Below are 15,211 nucleotides of genomic sequence, written 5' to 3' on the forward strand. Positions count from 1 at the left end.
TTGGCTTGTTTTTTTATTAACCTTTATTAATTTATACAAAATACAAAACTCCGAACAAGTGTCACAAATCCTCAGTTGACCCTGGTTCAAAAAGACACCATCCCACATATTTCAAACAACATGTCAAAGATATTTTACAACATCTCTCTCATCACTTGCATTAATTATATGTACACGCGTGTTACCTCGATGGACGTCAGCAGCTATGATACAACAAAGACTAGTTTCCACTGAGAAGTATTTATTTTCACTGTCATTTAAAAGAAGGATATACTATGGAAGGTTTGGCATCAGTGTGATATCAACACATCCTCTTTAAAACACTGTTAGCAATCATACAGTATGTTGCAGTTTATAAACCACCGGTCAGACAGATGACATTTCAAACTGCTGTACAGCTTTGTATGACAGACCAGAGCTGACGCCATCACATTAAAATCCTTTTTTCACAACGAGTTTCCACTTTGACCTTTGTCCTGAACAATTCTGGACCATTTTCATAGCTTTTAATACCTCCACCTGTTACAAAGCTGAAGAAGTGTTTTTTCTCAGTGCCACTTTTTACCTTAGTGACCACTCCCAAGTTGTGTTGAGCAAGAGCAGGTCTACAGCTCAATAATAAAATATTCTAAACCTTTTAAAAACAGTTCACAACTTCCAACACTTAGGACATCAATCGTATTTTGTACATTGTCCAACTTCACCTTAAAAGAACGGTTAAATATTAAAAATGATCAGGAAATGACGAGAAATTAAAATATCGACAGGAGATGAGTGCAATCTGATCCAACGCCACAGTTGTGAAACATGAACGCATTACTAGGGAACTGACGACCGAAGAAAATCAGGAAGTGTGCAACAATTAAAATCAGAGTGACAGCACATCATGAGCGGAAATATGCAGCTTTTAAAAGGACATCCCAGACTCAGTCCGTGGTTTTAACTGCTGTTTTCTCTTCATGCATAAATGTGCATAATACAGTGATGGCCTGTATTGGTGGGAACACATCTTCAAATAAATTGCGGACGGAGATTCTTCCTAAAAAAGCAGTAAATTGGACGTTTTGCGGTGTAAAGGGTAAAAGTTGAGATCTAAGCATTCAAATAGTTAAACTGTTGAAAGTTGGTCTTTCTGTGTCCATGCAAAAGCACCTAGAGCAAGTAAAGAGCGAGAGCAAAATACTTCCACCACCCTCCAGTGTGAGTCAGGTTCAGACGAGCAGTCTCTGGATTGGAAGACATTTGCACGTGTCGACTGTTAACATCACAAAAGCCACAGAATCCACAACAACACTGACATTTTTGTAAGATTTTAAGATTTCAAGTGGGGCTGCTGAGGTTCCAGGTGTTTAAATATGACCCGTCGATTATGTTTAAGACATCTGTGGATGGGCTGTTGCCATGTAGTGATAAAATCAAGCAAATGAAGTCCACAGATAAGGTGCTTCCTCAGTCTTGTCTTCTCTTTCACTTCGTCTTCTGTCTTCTTCGGCATGCATTTCCTTTATTTGCGGAGGGGTTTCCTACACTCAAACAGTAGCGGGTAGATTTGCTCCACAGCCGTGGCCACATTCTGAACATTTGGTCCTTCAGTTGGTCGGGGGATGGGGTAGGGCGTGCATAAGAACAAGTTTTGAGCACAATTAGAAAGCAGAAAAGTCACTTAAAGAAACAAAGAACCACAGATATAATCACAGTAGAGGAAGAAAACATCAACAACAGAACTTCCTTGTGTGGTAAGTTATGACTAATAAATGCTGTATAAACAGGGCAGACACTATTTCACTCTCGGGCAAAATTCCACAAGGATTAGGTTATTCACTAAGTGCTGTTCAGGTGTAGCGGACTATAAAAGTTACAATTGCCTGACCTCAATCATTTAAGATAGTGTGCCCTCCAGTGGTATATTAAGTGCGGTGAGAGAAATTCATACCTGTAACTGTGATGCTGCCAGTGGAGAACACTTGAACAGTAGCCTTGATATTTTTGATCCTGTATGTGGCAGCCGGATGGAGCTCAGGTTCGTAACTAAAACAAACACACAAAAATGAATACACAACCGACTTGAGGCTGTTTACAACATGTCAGTATTCCATCTGTTGTCATATAAACAAGTACATCAGGTTGTCAATCAGGCTTTCCACAACAACCTGCAGTCGGAAAAATCATGCATGATGTAGAAAATCATGTAATTTTGATAAAATATGGTACAGTAGGAGGTTTTTATACACCATCTCTTATTTCTAAAAGATGATTTGATGTATCGGACATTAGTTTGCTGAAAAGAGATTTTATACAGTAAAGTCACAGTGCAAGGCTGATGTATAGCGGCATTTTCCTCACATGACAGAGACCTGTTCCTTCAACATAGCTACCTGTTCTACAGTGAGTTTTCAATGCACCGTGAACACGGCTCTGCTGTGAAAAGCAGAGAGTAAATAAAGATAACTGGACTTAAACTAGTAGTCAGCTGCTTGGCAGCTTTCACCACTAGAGGTCAGCCTATACAAACAGGAAGTACTAATAAAGTCTAAAGATTTCTAAGACATGAACTGAGGGTGTCTGAAATGACTGACAATGAAAGTTAACTACGTCAGTGATTGTTCTTTGGCTTTATTGAATCTTAATTCATGACTCTAACTTGAACTTAAGTAAACATCATGAAGCACAGAAGATTCTGGACTGATATCTGAGGGGTATAGTCCAGGACACAGCAAAATCACAGTGTATTAAATTAACTCTTAAGATTTCTCAACACTAATACATCAGGATAATAAGAATAAAAATATGATGATAACAGTGATTATTTGAATTTCTATCACACAAGGGTGGTGGTGATGTACAGGACTGTATTACCTGGCAATGGGGCGGTTGTTCTTTGTAAAGTCTATGAGGTGGACTGCAAAGGGCATGGAGCAAACTGCCAGCACATTCACGACTTTGAAGGCTGAAAACCTCACCTGAACACACAACACACACACACAATGTCACACTTAATATGGATGCACACTTTTTAGCACCAAAAATTAAAAGAGGGCTCTTTTCTCTTATTCTTCAAGATTAAATGATGCTAGAATTCCTAAAGTTCAGCCTCATTTGTACCTGTAGTTGGAAACAAGTGATTTACTGAATATCCATTTTCATTATAGAGCAATCTGCAGGTTGCCTTGGTCACAAGCTGTTGTTTTCTAAGCAGCGAGTCATGAGATGATTTAAGCAAATGAGAAGTCAAACAAAACATAGACTCTACAGAGTCCAATGAAGCACAAAGCGGATTTTGTTCTTCAGAAAAAATGGTATTATATCTGTGGTTCCCTTTTACAAACTGATGATCTGGAAAAACAGAATGTAGGTAAATATGACAATGAGACATATTCTTGATCACAGGGCCTATGATTTAAATAAATATTTAGAAATCATTAAGAATCACCATTAAGAACATATTGTGGTATTTGGGGAAACATTTTTTGTGAGTTGTAATAAACAATTAAGAATTATTACAATATGATTTCAGATTTTTTTCCAATTTAACTCAATTTAACTGTAATGCAATACCTCAACAGTTATTTAAAATCTATATCTGCTTTTAAAATTTAAAATAATTATCTAGTTAGCATCGTATTTATGCTTCTAATCTGCACATATAAAAACGTTATAACTATTTTAATGCTGTTAACTAACAGCGATGTTATCATTCTCACCTTGAAGCCTAGTTTCTGCAGACAGCGTGCTAACCTGCGAGCACCACGCTTCGCATCATCCTCACTGAAAGAGAACAGGAGGGAGAACCAACATTTAGAATTTATACATAATGTATATATTTAAACAAGAAATGAAACACACAAACAGTTAACAGCAACATTAAGAATAACTGTAGGTTCAGCGCACTGGCAATGAAAGTCTTCACTGTGCTAATATGTGCTGGCTGAGTTACAGCATAGGTGTAATCGCTAGATCTAACCAGTGCCTTTTGTGTGGAAGGTTTTTACCTTGTTGCTCCAGTGCAGATGATTTTCCCTGAGGACCAAATAGAGGCCGTTATCTTGGGCTTACGAAGCTTCATCAGGACTTTCTAAAAACAGAAAGACATGGTCCATTATCAAATCATAACATCAGCACAAAGATTTGATAATACAGTGCGTTGTAAACATTTAAATATGTGACAGGAAAAATCTTTTCATTGCAGCATTTAGCTGCCTTACCCCAGCTTCTGGCTTATAGATGACGTTGACTCCCTTTAAGGCAATGGTGCGTAAGTTGAGGTGACACCTGGTCCTAAAGGTCGCCACCACATTGGTGATAATGATATCAAGTGCATCATCACTGCCGGAATCCATGAGGAAGTGTGTGGTGCAGCCAAGATACCACAGGGGCTTTCTCCTCACACGTCCATCATCAACACCACCGTAACCACCATGTCATGGACGGTCGGACAGGGAGACAAGACTGGCTGTAAAAAGGAAAGGGCCCATGCTTTTTAGTATTTGAAGGATTTGAAATAATTAACTTTACAGCTTGAGACAAACTTTATTTTTTAATTTTTCAGTCAGTATTTTTAAACACACACTGTATATACAAAAGTGATATAGTGAGTAATATGTATAGTTTACTCAGACCAAAGTCACAAAGTGCAGCACATAAATAAAATGACACCAGAATTTAGTGACGCACAATAAACACATGCAATAAAAGTCAGTGAACAACATGCAACAGAAACTGTGAGAGGATTATTTTTTCAATTGGGTATGTATGACAACCAGTGAGCCCGGGTCAATGGACCTGAGTGACCTACTTGCATGGTATGGATGAAGCAGGAGCCTGACCATGCAATGCTCTGTGTGTGAAAACATTTATCTTGAGCTGAAATGTGAATTTGATGGAAAGCCAGTGGAAGGGTGTTCAGATGAGTGTGATAAGAGAAAACCTGGGGGACCAGTCCAGCAGCCCCTCTGGTGTAATGGCCCTCTCAGTATCTATTTTAATAATATATTTACCACACAAATCATTTCAATTGTCTTTTCATTGAGATAGGCACATGCAGTGTAATGAACCAGCACATAGAGACAGTCCCTGTGTGAGTGCAGCTGTACTTACAGTAAACCTGTATCAAAATATACAAATGCTGGGGAGGGTCTGGCAGCACCAGTTGATCTGGTTCTCCAACTCTGTGGTCTCCTCTACGTCAGATTTCGGGAGTGGCGGTCAAAACACGAATCACACGTGCATCTGCAAAATATGTGGGAGCTATTAGTTCAGACATTTCACAGAATCACCTTTAAAAGGTCCTTCCTAATGCAATTCTTTGCAATGTTGTCCATGTACCAACGTTAACGGACGCTAGCCTGATACGTTAGCCACTCCCGGTGCTGTGTTTAGCTGCTTAGCAACGCAACTGATGTACATGTTTGGGGAAATGATGCTAGCTAATGTCTCCAGGCGTCTGCGAGTCATTCATAACAAACTCATTTAGCATAACTGAATTAACTACCTGTCTGCGCCGGTGTCCGGTTCAGTGACGACAACCAATAAACAACGGACACAACAGCGATGATGTAGTGAAGACAGGCTACCCGTTAGCTAGCAACAAAGAAAAGTGCCCCAGCAATAATGAACGAAAAGTTGTTAGCTTCGCTAGCTTAGCAGGCTAGCAGTCAACCGTCACACCGAGGACGGGCTAGTTCCGCTGTTACCCGCGGGCTGTGCGTGTTGCCTGGACGTGTGCGTGTGAAGCGTGATGTTTAAATGTCTCGCTCCCTCCTCGGCTCATTGAGGTGAAACCAAAACACAAACTCACCAGTTAACGGTGAATCTTTGTGGACAAGCCTCTTCCTCCTCACACGCACCAGACGGTTACCGACTTCCGCTTTCAGATTTCACAATAAAACCAGCTGACCTCGTGAACTTCCGAAGGACGACAACTTCCGGGCACAACTTTCAAAATGATACACAAAAGTATAAACATACCAGCCGAAAGATACAGGATTGAAGATGTATTGAGAATACATCAGAGGTTTGTAGAAAAAACTGAAGATACACATGTCCAATGATTTCATCCATATCTTGTTTTAAAGTCAATGTTTCAACAGACCTGCAAGGAATCTGTTGCTGCTAAGAGACTGTACATTTTACAGTCATGCTTGTAAAGATTGCAACTTTTTTTTAAATATATCTCGGGTAGGCCAAAACCCAAATACATGGGGCTTCATCAATATCTACATTTAGTAGAAGAGGTCTTAAAGGTCCAGTGTGTAAGATTTAGGTGAAAGAAATTTAATGTAGAATAATCCTCATGAAGTTTTCATGAGTTCTTTTCATCTAAATTGTATGAATTATGGTTTTGTTTACCTCAGAAAAGGCCCTTTATATTTAAATACTTAATATTTACCTCTCTACGGAGGCCACCGTGTTTTTTACATTAATCCAGACTGGACAAACTAAACACCTTTTGAGTTTTTATGAACACTGAAGCTACCACAGGTTCTTTTCCATGTTTGGAAGGGGAGGGTGAGATGAGGGGTGTTCAGCTGCAACATGCAACTTCAACACTAGATGTCACAAAATTGTGCCTTTAAATAAAAGTCTAAAGTGACTTTAGAAGTATTTATAAATGTTTTTTAGGCAAATGTTATGAATGCAGGACTTAAATTGAATTGAGGAGGTAAAGTTTCACTTCTCTCAAGATGACATTCAATTAATTGCATTAAATGTATAAAATTATTAAAGGTTCAGTGTGTAAGATTCTGGTGAAAGGGATCTATTGGAAGAAATTTAATCTAAAGTACTTGTAGTGATGTTCTCACCACTGTGTAATCATCAAAACATTTTGAATTGTTGTTTTCTTTACCCTAGAATGGGCCCTTTATATTTAAATACTTTCTATTTACATTGGGAGCGGGTCCTCTCGCTGCCAGACTGGACAAACTAAACACCTTTTGAGTTTTTATGACAACTGAAGGCGACCACAGGTTCTTTTTTATATTTTGAAGAGAGGGGTGAGGTGAGGGGTATTGAGCTGCAACATGCAACTTCACCACTAGATGTCACTAACTCTGTTAGTTGAAAAAAAATACAATTAAATGGGAAAAAAAGCATGAACTCTTCACTTGACAAAATCCAACTTTTATATACAAAGTGATCCAGAACATGATTGATATATGATAAAGCTGCTTACCAAGAAGGCCTTGCACAGCAACAAGTAGGGTTGGTATCTTGCTGCAATGTAAATAATGGGGGATGTCAAGGTGGGAAAATAAATTCCATAGTTTCAACATTATTTAAAAGGGCTTTTATCTCAATGTTAACAATAAACTGTGAGTCGTTAAAAATCATAGACCTCGTAAGGGTTAAAGTGTTCGTTGACTTTAACCAAAATCTGTGTCCACAAATTTGTCTTTGCCGTCGTCTCTGCCTGCCAATATTACACTTAACAGGCTTATATTAACACCATTTCTAGACAACAATGTGTGACTTCTTTCAATGTTTACGGTGTATTGACATCTACGCTATCTGGATTAGTAACATCTCCAAGTAAAACGAGCACATCTGGTCAGTAAGCGCTCCACAGGGAATTCTGGACGGGCTTACAAAGAGGAGAGAGGAGTAAAGTTTGGAGGCGGCCGGGGAATGTTTGTGTTATCAATGAGAGAATTTGCAGCCGTTACTGTGGCTCATGAATGAATTTAGTGAATGAGCGCTGCCCTGAGGTGTCGCTGTCACGACCTGTGATGATTGTGACCTTTAGATGGAGTGATCACAACTTTATGAGAATTTGTCATGTTTTTAAGTTGATCTGATTTGTTCTGCCTTATGTGGATTTGGAAAACGCTGCATGACACTGATAAGAATGACATATAATCTTTATGAGATAAAGTTGTGTAAACTAAACACAGCTTTGGATGTGTTTGAGTCTATGCACGCACACACACACACACACACACACACACACACACACACACACACACACAAGTCTCTGTGCATGTAACATCAGTGACTTATTTCTTGCTTATATATATTTGCGCATTATAAACCAGCTCTTCTGTCGAAGCCGCTGCATACACTTCTCCCTCCTGGCCCGCGGCCAAACAAAACAGAAAAATAGCTTCTTTATGATTCAGCCCTGTTGTTATTGTTCTTCCTCCCTGGTTACCAAATTGTCTCTTTCCTCCTCTCATTTAATCCTCCTGGGGGAAATATAGCCTTGTAATTCACATCCATCCTCCACAAGAGCCTTGTTCAGATGTCCCAAGTTGTTTACTATAAAGGTTTAGATTTGGAGCAGGTTAGAAGAGTCAGGCCGCAAAGCATTGTTGGCATGTGTGTGTGTGTGTGTGTGTGTGTGTGTGTTGTGAGGACACTGACGCACGGCACAGGAGTGTGTTTACAGTTTGTTGGGCTCCACATCACTGGGGGAAGTTTCTTCCCAGGGGAACAATGCTCTTAATTTCATTAGGTCATAAGATTGCAGCATGTAAACACACAGATGTGAGCACTTGTGGCATAATAGATTCAGATATCACTGAGAATAAATAGACGCTCCATCACTGTAACCATTGTGTGTGTGCGTCAAAGAGAGAGTGACTGGGGGAAAGTCTTTTTAATATTTGTGTTTGTCCGATTCTTTTGTGTGAAGATGGTTTTGATTTTGTGATTGATTGGCTGATGGTTAACTTTCATATTCTATGTTTTATATTCATACTTATCAAACCTGACACAGAAATAATCGATAGAACGGTTTGTTATTGGGTGGAACAATAATATTTACTAAGGGAAAATTAGAGCCGCATATCTATATATTCTGAGGCAACATGATTTAGATGATCTGGTCAGTTTAATATTTTTTTGACAGAAAATTGACCAGATGACATAACTTTCTCCAAAATCTCTGACTAACTCTCTCACACATCCTTCCAAAAAAGTCTGCCCTTCGTTGTTTTTCAAAACCACTGACCATCTCTTTTAAAATCTGGAAACTTCCCTCACAGCAGATGCATCTTTTTGCTGAGATGTGCTGAGGTGACCTCACTGTTGCCTGTAAACTGGGCATATTTGTCAGGACCCCAGCGTTCTGTTTATGTTGGGCGTCCATCACAGGCTCATTTCAAAAGGACGAAGAGAGCAGAGTTTAAGCTTTTGAGAGTCTTTGCGGCAGTGTTGTAAAAACTGAGGTCAGCGCTGGTTTGAGGAGCTTTGTGGGAACTCTTCAGCAGGGATGAGGTCAGGTGGAATGCAGTGACCAGGTTGGAAATGACAAAAGTAAAAGCTGAGGAGAGAAAGACACTAATAGATAAAAGTGAGATGAAGAAGAAAAGATAGAGGAAGTACTGAGCAGCAAAAACGTTGGATTGCACCCTGCAGCCGTGTGTGCAGTAGCCCCCTCTGGGATCAAACAGTTTTTGGTGTGTGGCTGCATTGTTGCAAAGATGTGCATCTGCAAGTCCATGATGCTGACTGCGTGTAGTTATGAGTAAGTGTTTCTGTACGAGACGGAGATGGATAGTGTGTGAGTTTGCCGTGCAGAGGGAATCCAGTGCTCTGGTAGTGCTGCTCCGGGGTCTCCCAGTGTAAACAGAGACGTGGGAACGGCCAAGCCTGTTTATATCAGCCCCATTCTTACTGGGACCAGTCAGCCAGGCTTCAGGGGCACGGCAGTGTGCAAACACACTTACCCAAATTTATAGATACCTGGAAGTACTTGAAGGTGGATTTGTAGACACATTCATATCCTTAAAATCCTGAATTTAGCAGGTAATGCTGTCATTCTAATGTTTTTCAGTTTAAATTAATAATCAAAACAGGGATATAATGTAATTCATGGTGTGCAGTGGATTTAAATGAGCATTTGCTTTTGAGACTGAACCTCCACTGAAACCCAACAGTCTCCCTTGAAATCAAGTTGCACCAAATTTCACACACTCACAGATATCAGTCAGATTTTTACATTAAGATTCTTGAAAATTTCATGAGAAATCAATGAAAATGTAAAAAAAAACATTAAAAAAATGTTCAAGAAAAAAAATCCTGGGTCCGCCCCTTAAATAAGTTCCATACTGAAATTTAATGAGTTCTTCCCTCACCCATAATGCATCATTCTGTCCTGTAGTTTTTGTGAAAACTTGCTTACAAGCAAACAAACAAACAAACGGGTGCAATCCTAACTTTTTACAGAAATAATGAAGAGTAAACTACCAAAAAACAGTTTAACCAATTTACTCTACAGTCATATTCACATTCATAGAGTTTCACAATAAAGTTGCTGCCTCAAGCAGTTACAATGGTAAGTTGTTTCATAGAAAACAGACATCTTTGAATCAAAATACACTGACATCATAATTAATACATGTTTATATTTGCAATCTGTCAAAAGTCACAAAATGAAAGGTGCCCCGATTCTAACAGATGAAATCTTGACAGCTGATTCTCTCGGTCCAGTTTCTCACCTGAGAAGTGAAACCTTCTCTCCAGACGTGAGCCTGAACCCAGACAGAGAGACGATAACTCTGACGCTCATTATGTCTGATTTACTGGACTAACATTAACACACCTGCACAGATGTTTTGGAGTTCCCTGCCTCATCTATGTTTAGACTGGTTTTGGAAATGATAATGCTGCCATTAGTATTATCTGGTGCAGCTCCAGTCTGCAGAGAAATCACCAGCTATCTGCAGAATGAGACAACTGAAATAAAGCTGCGGCAGGATAAAATGAAACTCTGATGAATGTATTTAAGCAGTGGAGTTCAGCAGCTTGTTTTTTATATTCATATGCAAACTGTACAGCGTAGGGGTCTTTAAATCATTCACTTGTCAGATCAAATTTTTGCATTGGATGTCTGTGACCTGTCTATTTGACTCTTTTATGCTGCAAAATGAAAACTTTGATTTCACTTGAAAGGAAGCTTCATGATGATCCTTCACAGAGTCAGTTATTTAGTTTCCCCCTAGAATTCTGATATTTAATCTGGGAGATACAATTTTCATCGATCAGCAGTAATACTAAATATATTTCAGCCCTTTATTCTGTACAATTGAAAGGGTTTTACATGAGAAGTTTTCTGAAAGAGCTTGAGAAATTGTTTAACATAAAGCGCCTGCTATCCTCAGACCCTGAATTTGAATAAATGAAAATTAATAACTGAAAAACACAGTAAAAGCCTCGTCTGGGGTGGATAGCTAGTGTATATGCAAATAGATTTAAGGAAATATTAAACAAGGCCATTATTCTTATTCAAATGTGGATGAGCTTCAGCTGCCTTAACATTAAATCCATTGGAATAACTATAAAATCCCTCATTGTGAAATCTTCCATCGTGGCTCCTCGTTCACGAAGAAGAACAAACAATACATTTTCGCCACAGAACTGGGGCCCGCTGGTCGTGTTGTCAGCACCTCAGACAAACAGTGTTTGGATAGAGATGGAGTTGCTGTAAGCCCCGTGGAGTGGATTCTTCCTCTCTCACTAGAAAACAGAGCACTCCAAAAACGAGCTGCTGTGAGAGTGCGGAGGCGTCCGTCTGTAAAGGGCACCCAACGTCATGGTGGGGAGGCTCATCAGACATCACTCCAATTACACACCCGGTTGCCCTCGGAGATAAAGTGTGTGTTCATGCATCTTTGTCATTGTGTGGCTTAATGGGTGCTGTTTGATACAGGAGGAGATGAGGGTGGGTGGCAAAAGTGGTACTCGTTTCCTGTATCCATATGTGTGTGTGTGTGTGTGAGGAGTCCCCTCAACTTTATGCTGGTGCAGGCCTGAGTTGGGGTGGAGCGGGGGTGGGAAGTGTTGACATAGAAGGATGTTTTGGGGTGGCGTTTGGGGAGCGAATTGGGGTGAAGGTGTAGAATGATGACAGGAAGGAGGGATGTGTGATAAGAGGGGTGGGGGGGTGTTGTGTTTTTGTTGAGTTGGGGGGTAATTTTTTGTACGGCGCTCTGTATTGTTGCACTTTTACAGTCGTGCACACACACTCGCTTATTGACCTGCCTTTGCTCATGCTTGTTTTTTGTGTGCGATAAAACAAGCGAACAAAAATCCACACATACGCACACAAGGCATGCCCACGCACATGTACACACACTGATATCTAAATTAATGGTCTCCTCGGGGAGTCATCCAAAGGCCACGGCGTTTGGGAGAAAAGATTCTTGGAAAAAAGCTTAATCATCTGAACATTTCCTCATTAGTAACCCCATCTCAGCCATTCAGCGAGTGAGAGAGGTACACCAAGCAACACACAGACAAGGTCACATACTTATCATGTTGATGAGGCTTTTACAGTTCCGGCAAATGGTGGTGAAAGTGGTGGAAGGAGAGAAGCTAACGTGGAGTCTGGCTTTGGTGTGAGGAGCAGACACAGGTAAGGAGGTAAAGATCGTAAATGGTTCAAAGAGTCCAGAAACAGAGAGAAAGAGAAAAGAAAACAGAGATCTTAATTCTCAGCCAGTTCGACTCCCTCTGTCTACTCCAGCATCACTGCAGGAAGTCATTAAAGAGTATAAGCCAATAAAGCTGTGTCAGATATATTGTTGCAACGCTCTCTGCAGAGATATAAAGTTTTGGCCTCCCCTTCTCATCAGACAAGAGCATCAGCATTTTACAGGCCCACAATGTCCTCTCGTGTTATTGTGTTTCAGCATTATTGTTTCCGCTTTGACTGAACATGACTCCCACGAAAGGGGCATTCCGGGTATCCTGGGTAACACAAAGGTTTTAAAGATGTTATACCCTTCAGAACTGGCTCTTAAAATCTCCTCTTCATCAAATAATTTGACCTGGGAAAGACCTAAATCGGAGATGTAGTCAGTATTTCATTTGCTGTTGAAATAATCTGACTTGTACACATTAGACTGTGGATACCCAACCCGAACCCGCTGGGTTGGGTATCCACAAACGAATGAATTCTTTTAGAATCATATTTGGGGTAGTCAGAACAGAATGCATGTCAAGTTCGAGTTGGGCTTGTTACGTTTTTTCTCGTGGGGAACAGTTGAAGCTATTTTTCTCAGGAGCTGGAGGAGACCAAAAACAAAGCAAAAAGAGAACTGAATACTTGTGGATATGCACCAGGTGCATGTCTGTGAGTTCGAACCTCTGAAATGTGACGATAACTTTTCCTCAAGATTCTGTAGTAAGATTCTAAGTATTTTATATATTAGTCAAACACAGAGCTTAGTTTGGAGGGAAAATAAACGGCCGCTGTTCATTTTGTTGATAAGGCTGCTCCTGCTCTTCCAAAATAAATACACAACATATGAATAATAGAGCAAGAAAATAATGTGGTATTCATGGAAATTATGGTAATAGATAGATGGATAGATGGATAGATAGATAGATAGATAGATAGATAGATAGATAGATAGATAGATAGATAGATAGATAGATGGATTGATTGATTGATTAATTGATCGATAGAGGGATTGGAGAAAAAGTAGAGAGCAATACAATGTGATGGAGAGAAGGACAAGGGGTGAGGAGAGGAGGTGAATCCAAACAGATCTGTGCCAGGTTATTTTTACGACTGTCCCATCAGCCATTATCTGCCTGCTTTGTTATGGTTAGGGATAAATACAGACCAGGGCAATACCATGGAGGGTTAGATTTTGTGTGTCTGTGTGTGTGTGTGTGAATGATTTTGCGTCTGTGTAGTAATGTCTAGTTTTTTGTGAGCTTGTCATCTCTCTCGTTCTGTCTGGCTCTCCAACGCAGCAGCCAGGGAAGATAACCACAACAGTTTATTCCATTTCATCAGACGCTCCTCTGGCCATTTTAGCCCTAATGGACATAGAGCAGAACCGGCCTTTTTATCTTCTTGCTCAATAAAAATCTTACGGCCGCTGTCGGCTCATGAGACTCTCTGTCTCTGAGCTAGATAAATATCTGTGTGTACTGACCGAGCTGGTGAGTAGGGAAGAAACAAATGTTGGAGAGGGTCTGTGTGTTTGTGATAAGTGAGGCAAACAGGGGAATTTTCTGTGGGAAACAATTATGTGTGTAAAAAGAGAGAGAAAGAGTGGACTTGAATATAGTTGCATGATATCGTCATCTGTAAACTCTCCAAACACCTGTGTTTAAGGCGTGGACTGAAGATAAACGAGGGGTTTAAACTTGGACTCACAGAGAGATGAATCTTGTGTGTGTGTGTGTGCAGGCACATGTTTGAAAGATGTAGCTTTATGTGTATTTAAAAGCCTTCGACACTGTTTTTATCATATAATGCAAATTTGTCACGTACAGAGACACAAGCAAAATTTACACACACCTGCCGTCGAGATAAAAAGCCATATGTGAGTGTGTGTGTGTGTGTGTCTGTGTGTCTGTGTGTCTGTCTGTGAGTGAGTCTGAACTCTCAGCCAATCTGACCATGTGTGTCTGGGTGCGAGAAGAGCAGAGGTGACGGAGAGTTTAGAGCAGCAGAGAAATGATCGGCGAGGTTTATTATCTTTAATTAGTATCCAGGGGGAAATAGATAGAAGGACCACCACTTCGCTGATTGATCTTCTCTGTGTTTAAAAAAAAAATCCAAACTAAGAAGAAGGTGTGCAGTAAAAAGCAGGAAACTCTCACCAAGGTGTGATAAGTCCTGGAAAAGTCAGGTCTTTAGTGTATTTCCTATAATGTGAAACTACGTAATCCTCGTGAGCAGTGATTCCATTTTAGATAAATAAACTCAAATTGTTTTTCGTTGTAAATAATGTGCAAACCAGCTTTTAGCAGAAAAGATTTTGGATTCAAAGAAAACTTTTTTTCCACAGACCATTTAGACATTTAGCAAATATTGAAACACTTTTCATCAAGTGTGTGTGTGTGTTACATCATCATGGCAATAAGGATGTTTAGTTGTTTGTACACAGCCACACTTCTCACCTCTGACGATGCAGATCGCTGCTGTCAAATAAATAAGCCGAAGAGAAGATATACATTAACAACAGCTGGACAACAGCTGATTCCCCACAGGGACACGGCCCCTTTGCATAACCAAAAGGTGTGCACGTGTGTGAGTTCAGCAGCAATATGACTCTCATGAAAAACAACAGAGGTGGAAGCTACGACCAAGCTATATGTGTGATCATCAAGAGAACTGATGGTATATCAAGCTCTAAATATAAACCTATTTATATAATATATACATTTTGACATAAATGCCAACAGTAGTGTTCACATGAAATGAATTGCTGCAAATAGAAATAGAGATGTTTCTATCAGGCTCAGAAAAACT

At 40.0% G+C, this 15,211-nt stretch overlaps 1 protein-coding gene across 3 annotated transcripts; it reads right to left on the minus strand.

Moving 5' to 3' along the window:
• Nucleotides 1–5: 5 nt before the first annotated feature.
• On the minus strand, nucleotides 6–5,925 carry tbpl1 (TBP-like 1). Of its 3 annotated transcripts, none has more exons than XM_020091794.2 (8): nucleotides 5,795–5,925; nucleotides 5,095–5,226; nucleotides 4,203–4,450; nucleotides 3,990–4,072; nucleotides 3,702–3,765; nucleotides 2,857–2,960; nucleotides 1,934–2,028; nucleotides 6–1,587 (listed from the first exon to the last, which is right to left on the minus strand). In XM_020091794.2, exons 3-8 carry the CDS (start codon nucleotides 4,335–4,337, stop codon nucleotides 1,505–1,507), a joined length of 564 nt encoding a protein of 187 aa, XP_019947353.1. In that variant the 5' UTR covers nucleotides 4,338–4,450; nucleotides 5,095–5,226; nucleotides 5,795–5,925; the 3' UTR covers nucleotides 6–1,504. The 3 variants fall into 3 exon arrangements, with proteins under 3 accessions (XP_019947353.1, XP_019947354.1, XP_019947355.1); XM_020091795.2 differs by having other exon boundaries at nucleotides 5,489–5,818; XM_020091796.2 differs by lacking the exon at nucleotides 5,095–5,226 and having other exon boundaries at nucleotides 5,795–5,924.
• Between the last annotated feature and the right edge of the window lie 9,286 nt (nucleotides 5,926–15,211).

The sequence above is a fragment of the Paralichthys olivaceus genome, chromosome 19 (assembly GCF_024713975.1).
Source record: "Paralichthys olivaceus isolate ysfri-2021 chromosome 19, ASM2471397v2, whole genome shotgun sequence".
Classification (NCBI taxonomy): Eukaryota; Metazoa; Chordata; class Actinopteri; order Pleuronectiformes; family Paralichthyidae; genus Paralichthys; species Paralichthys olivaceus.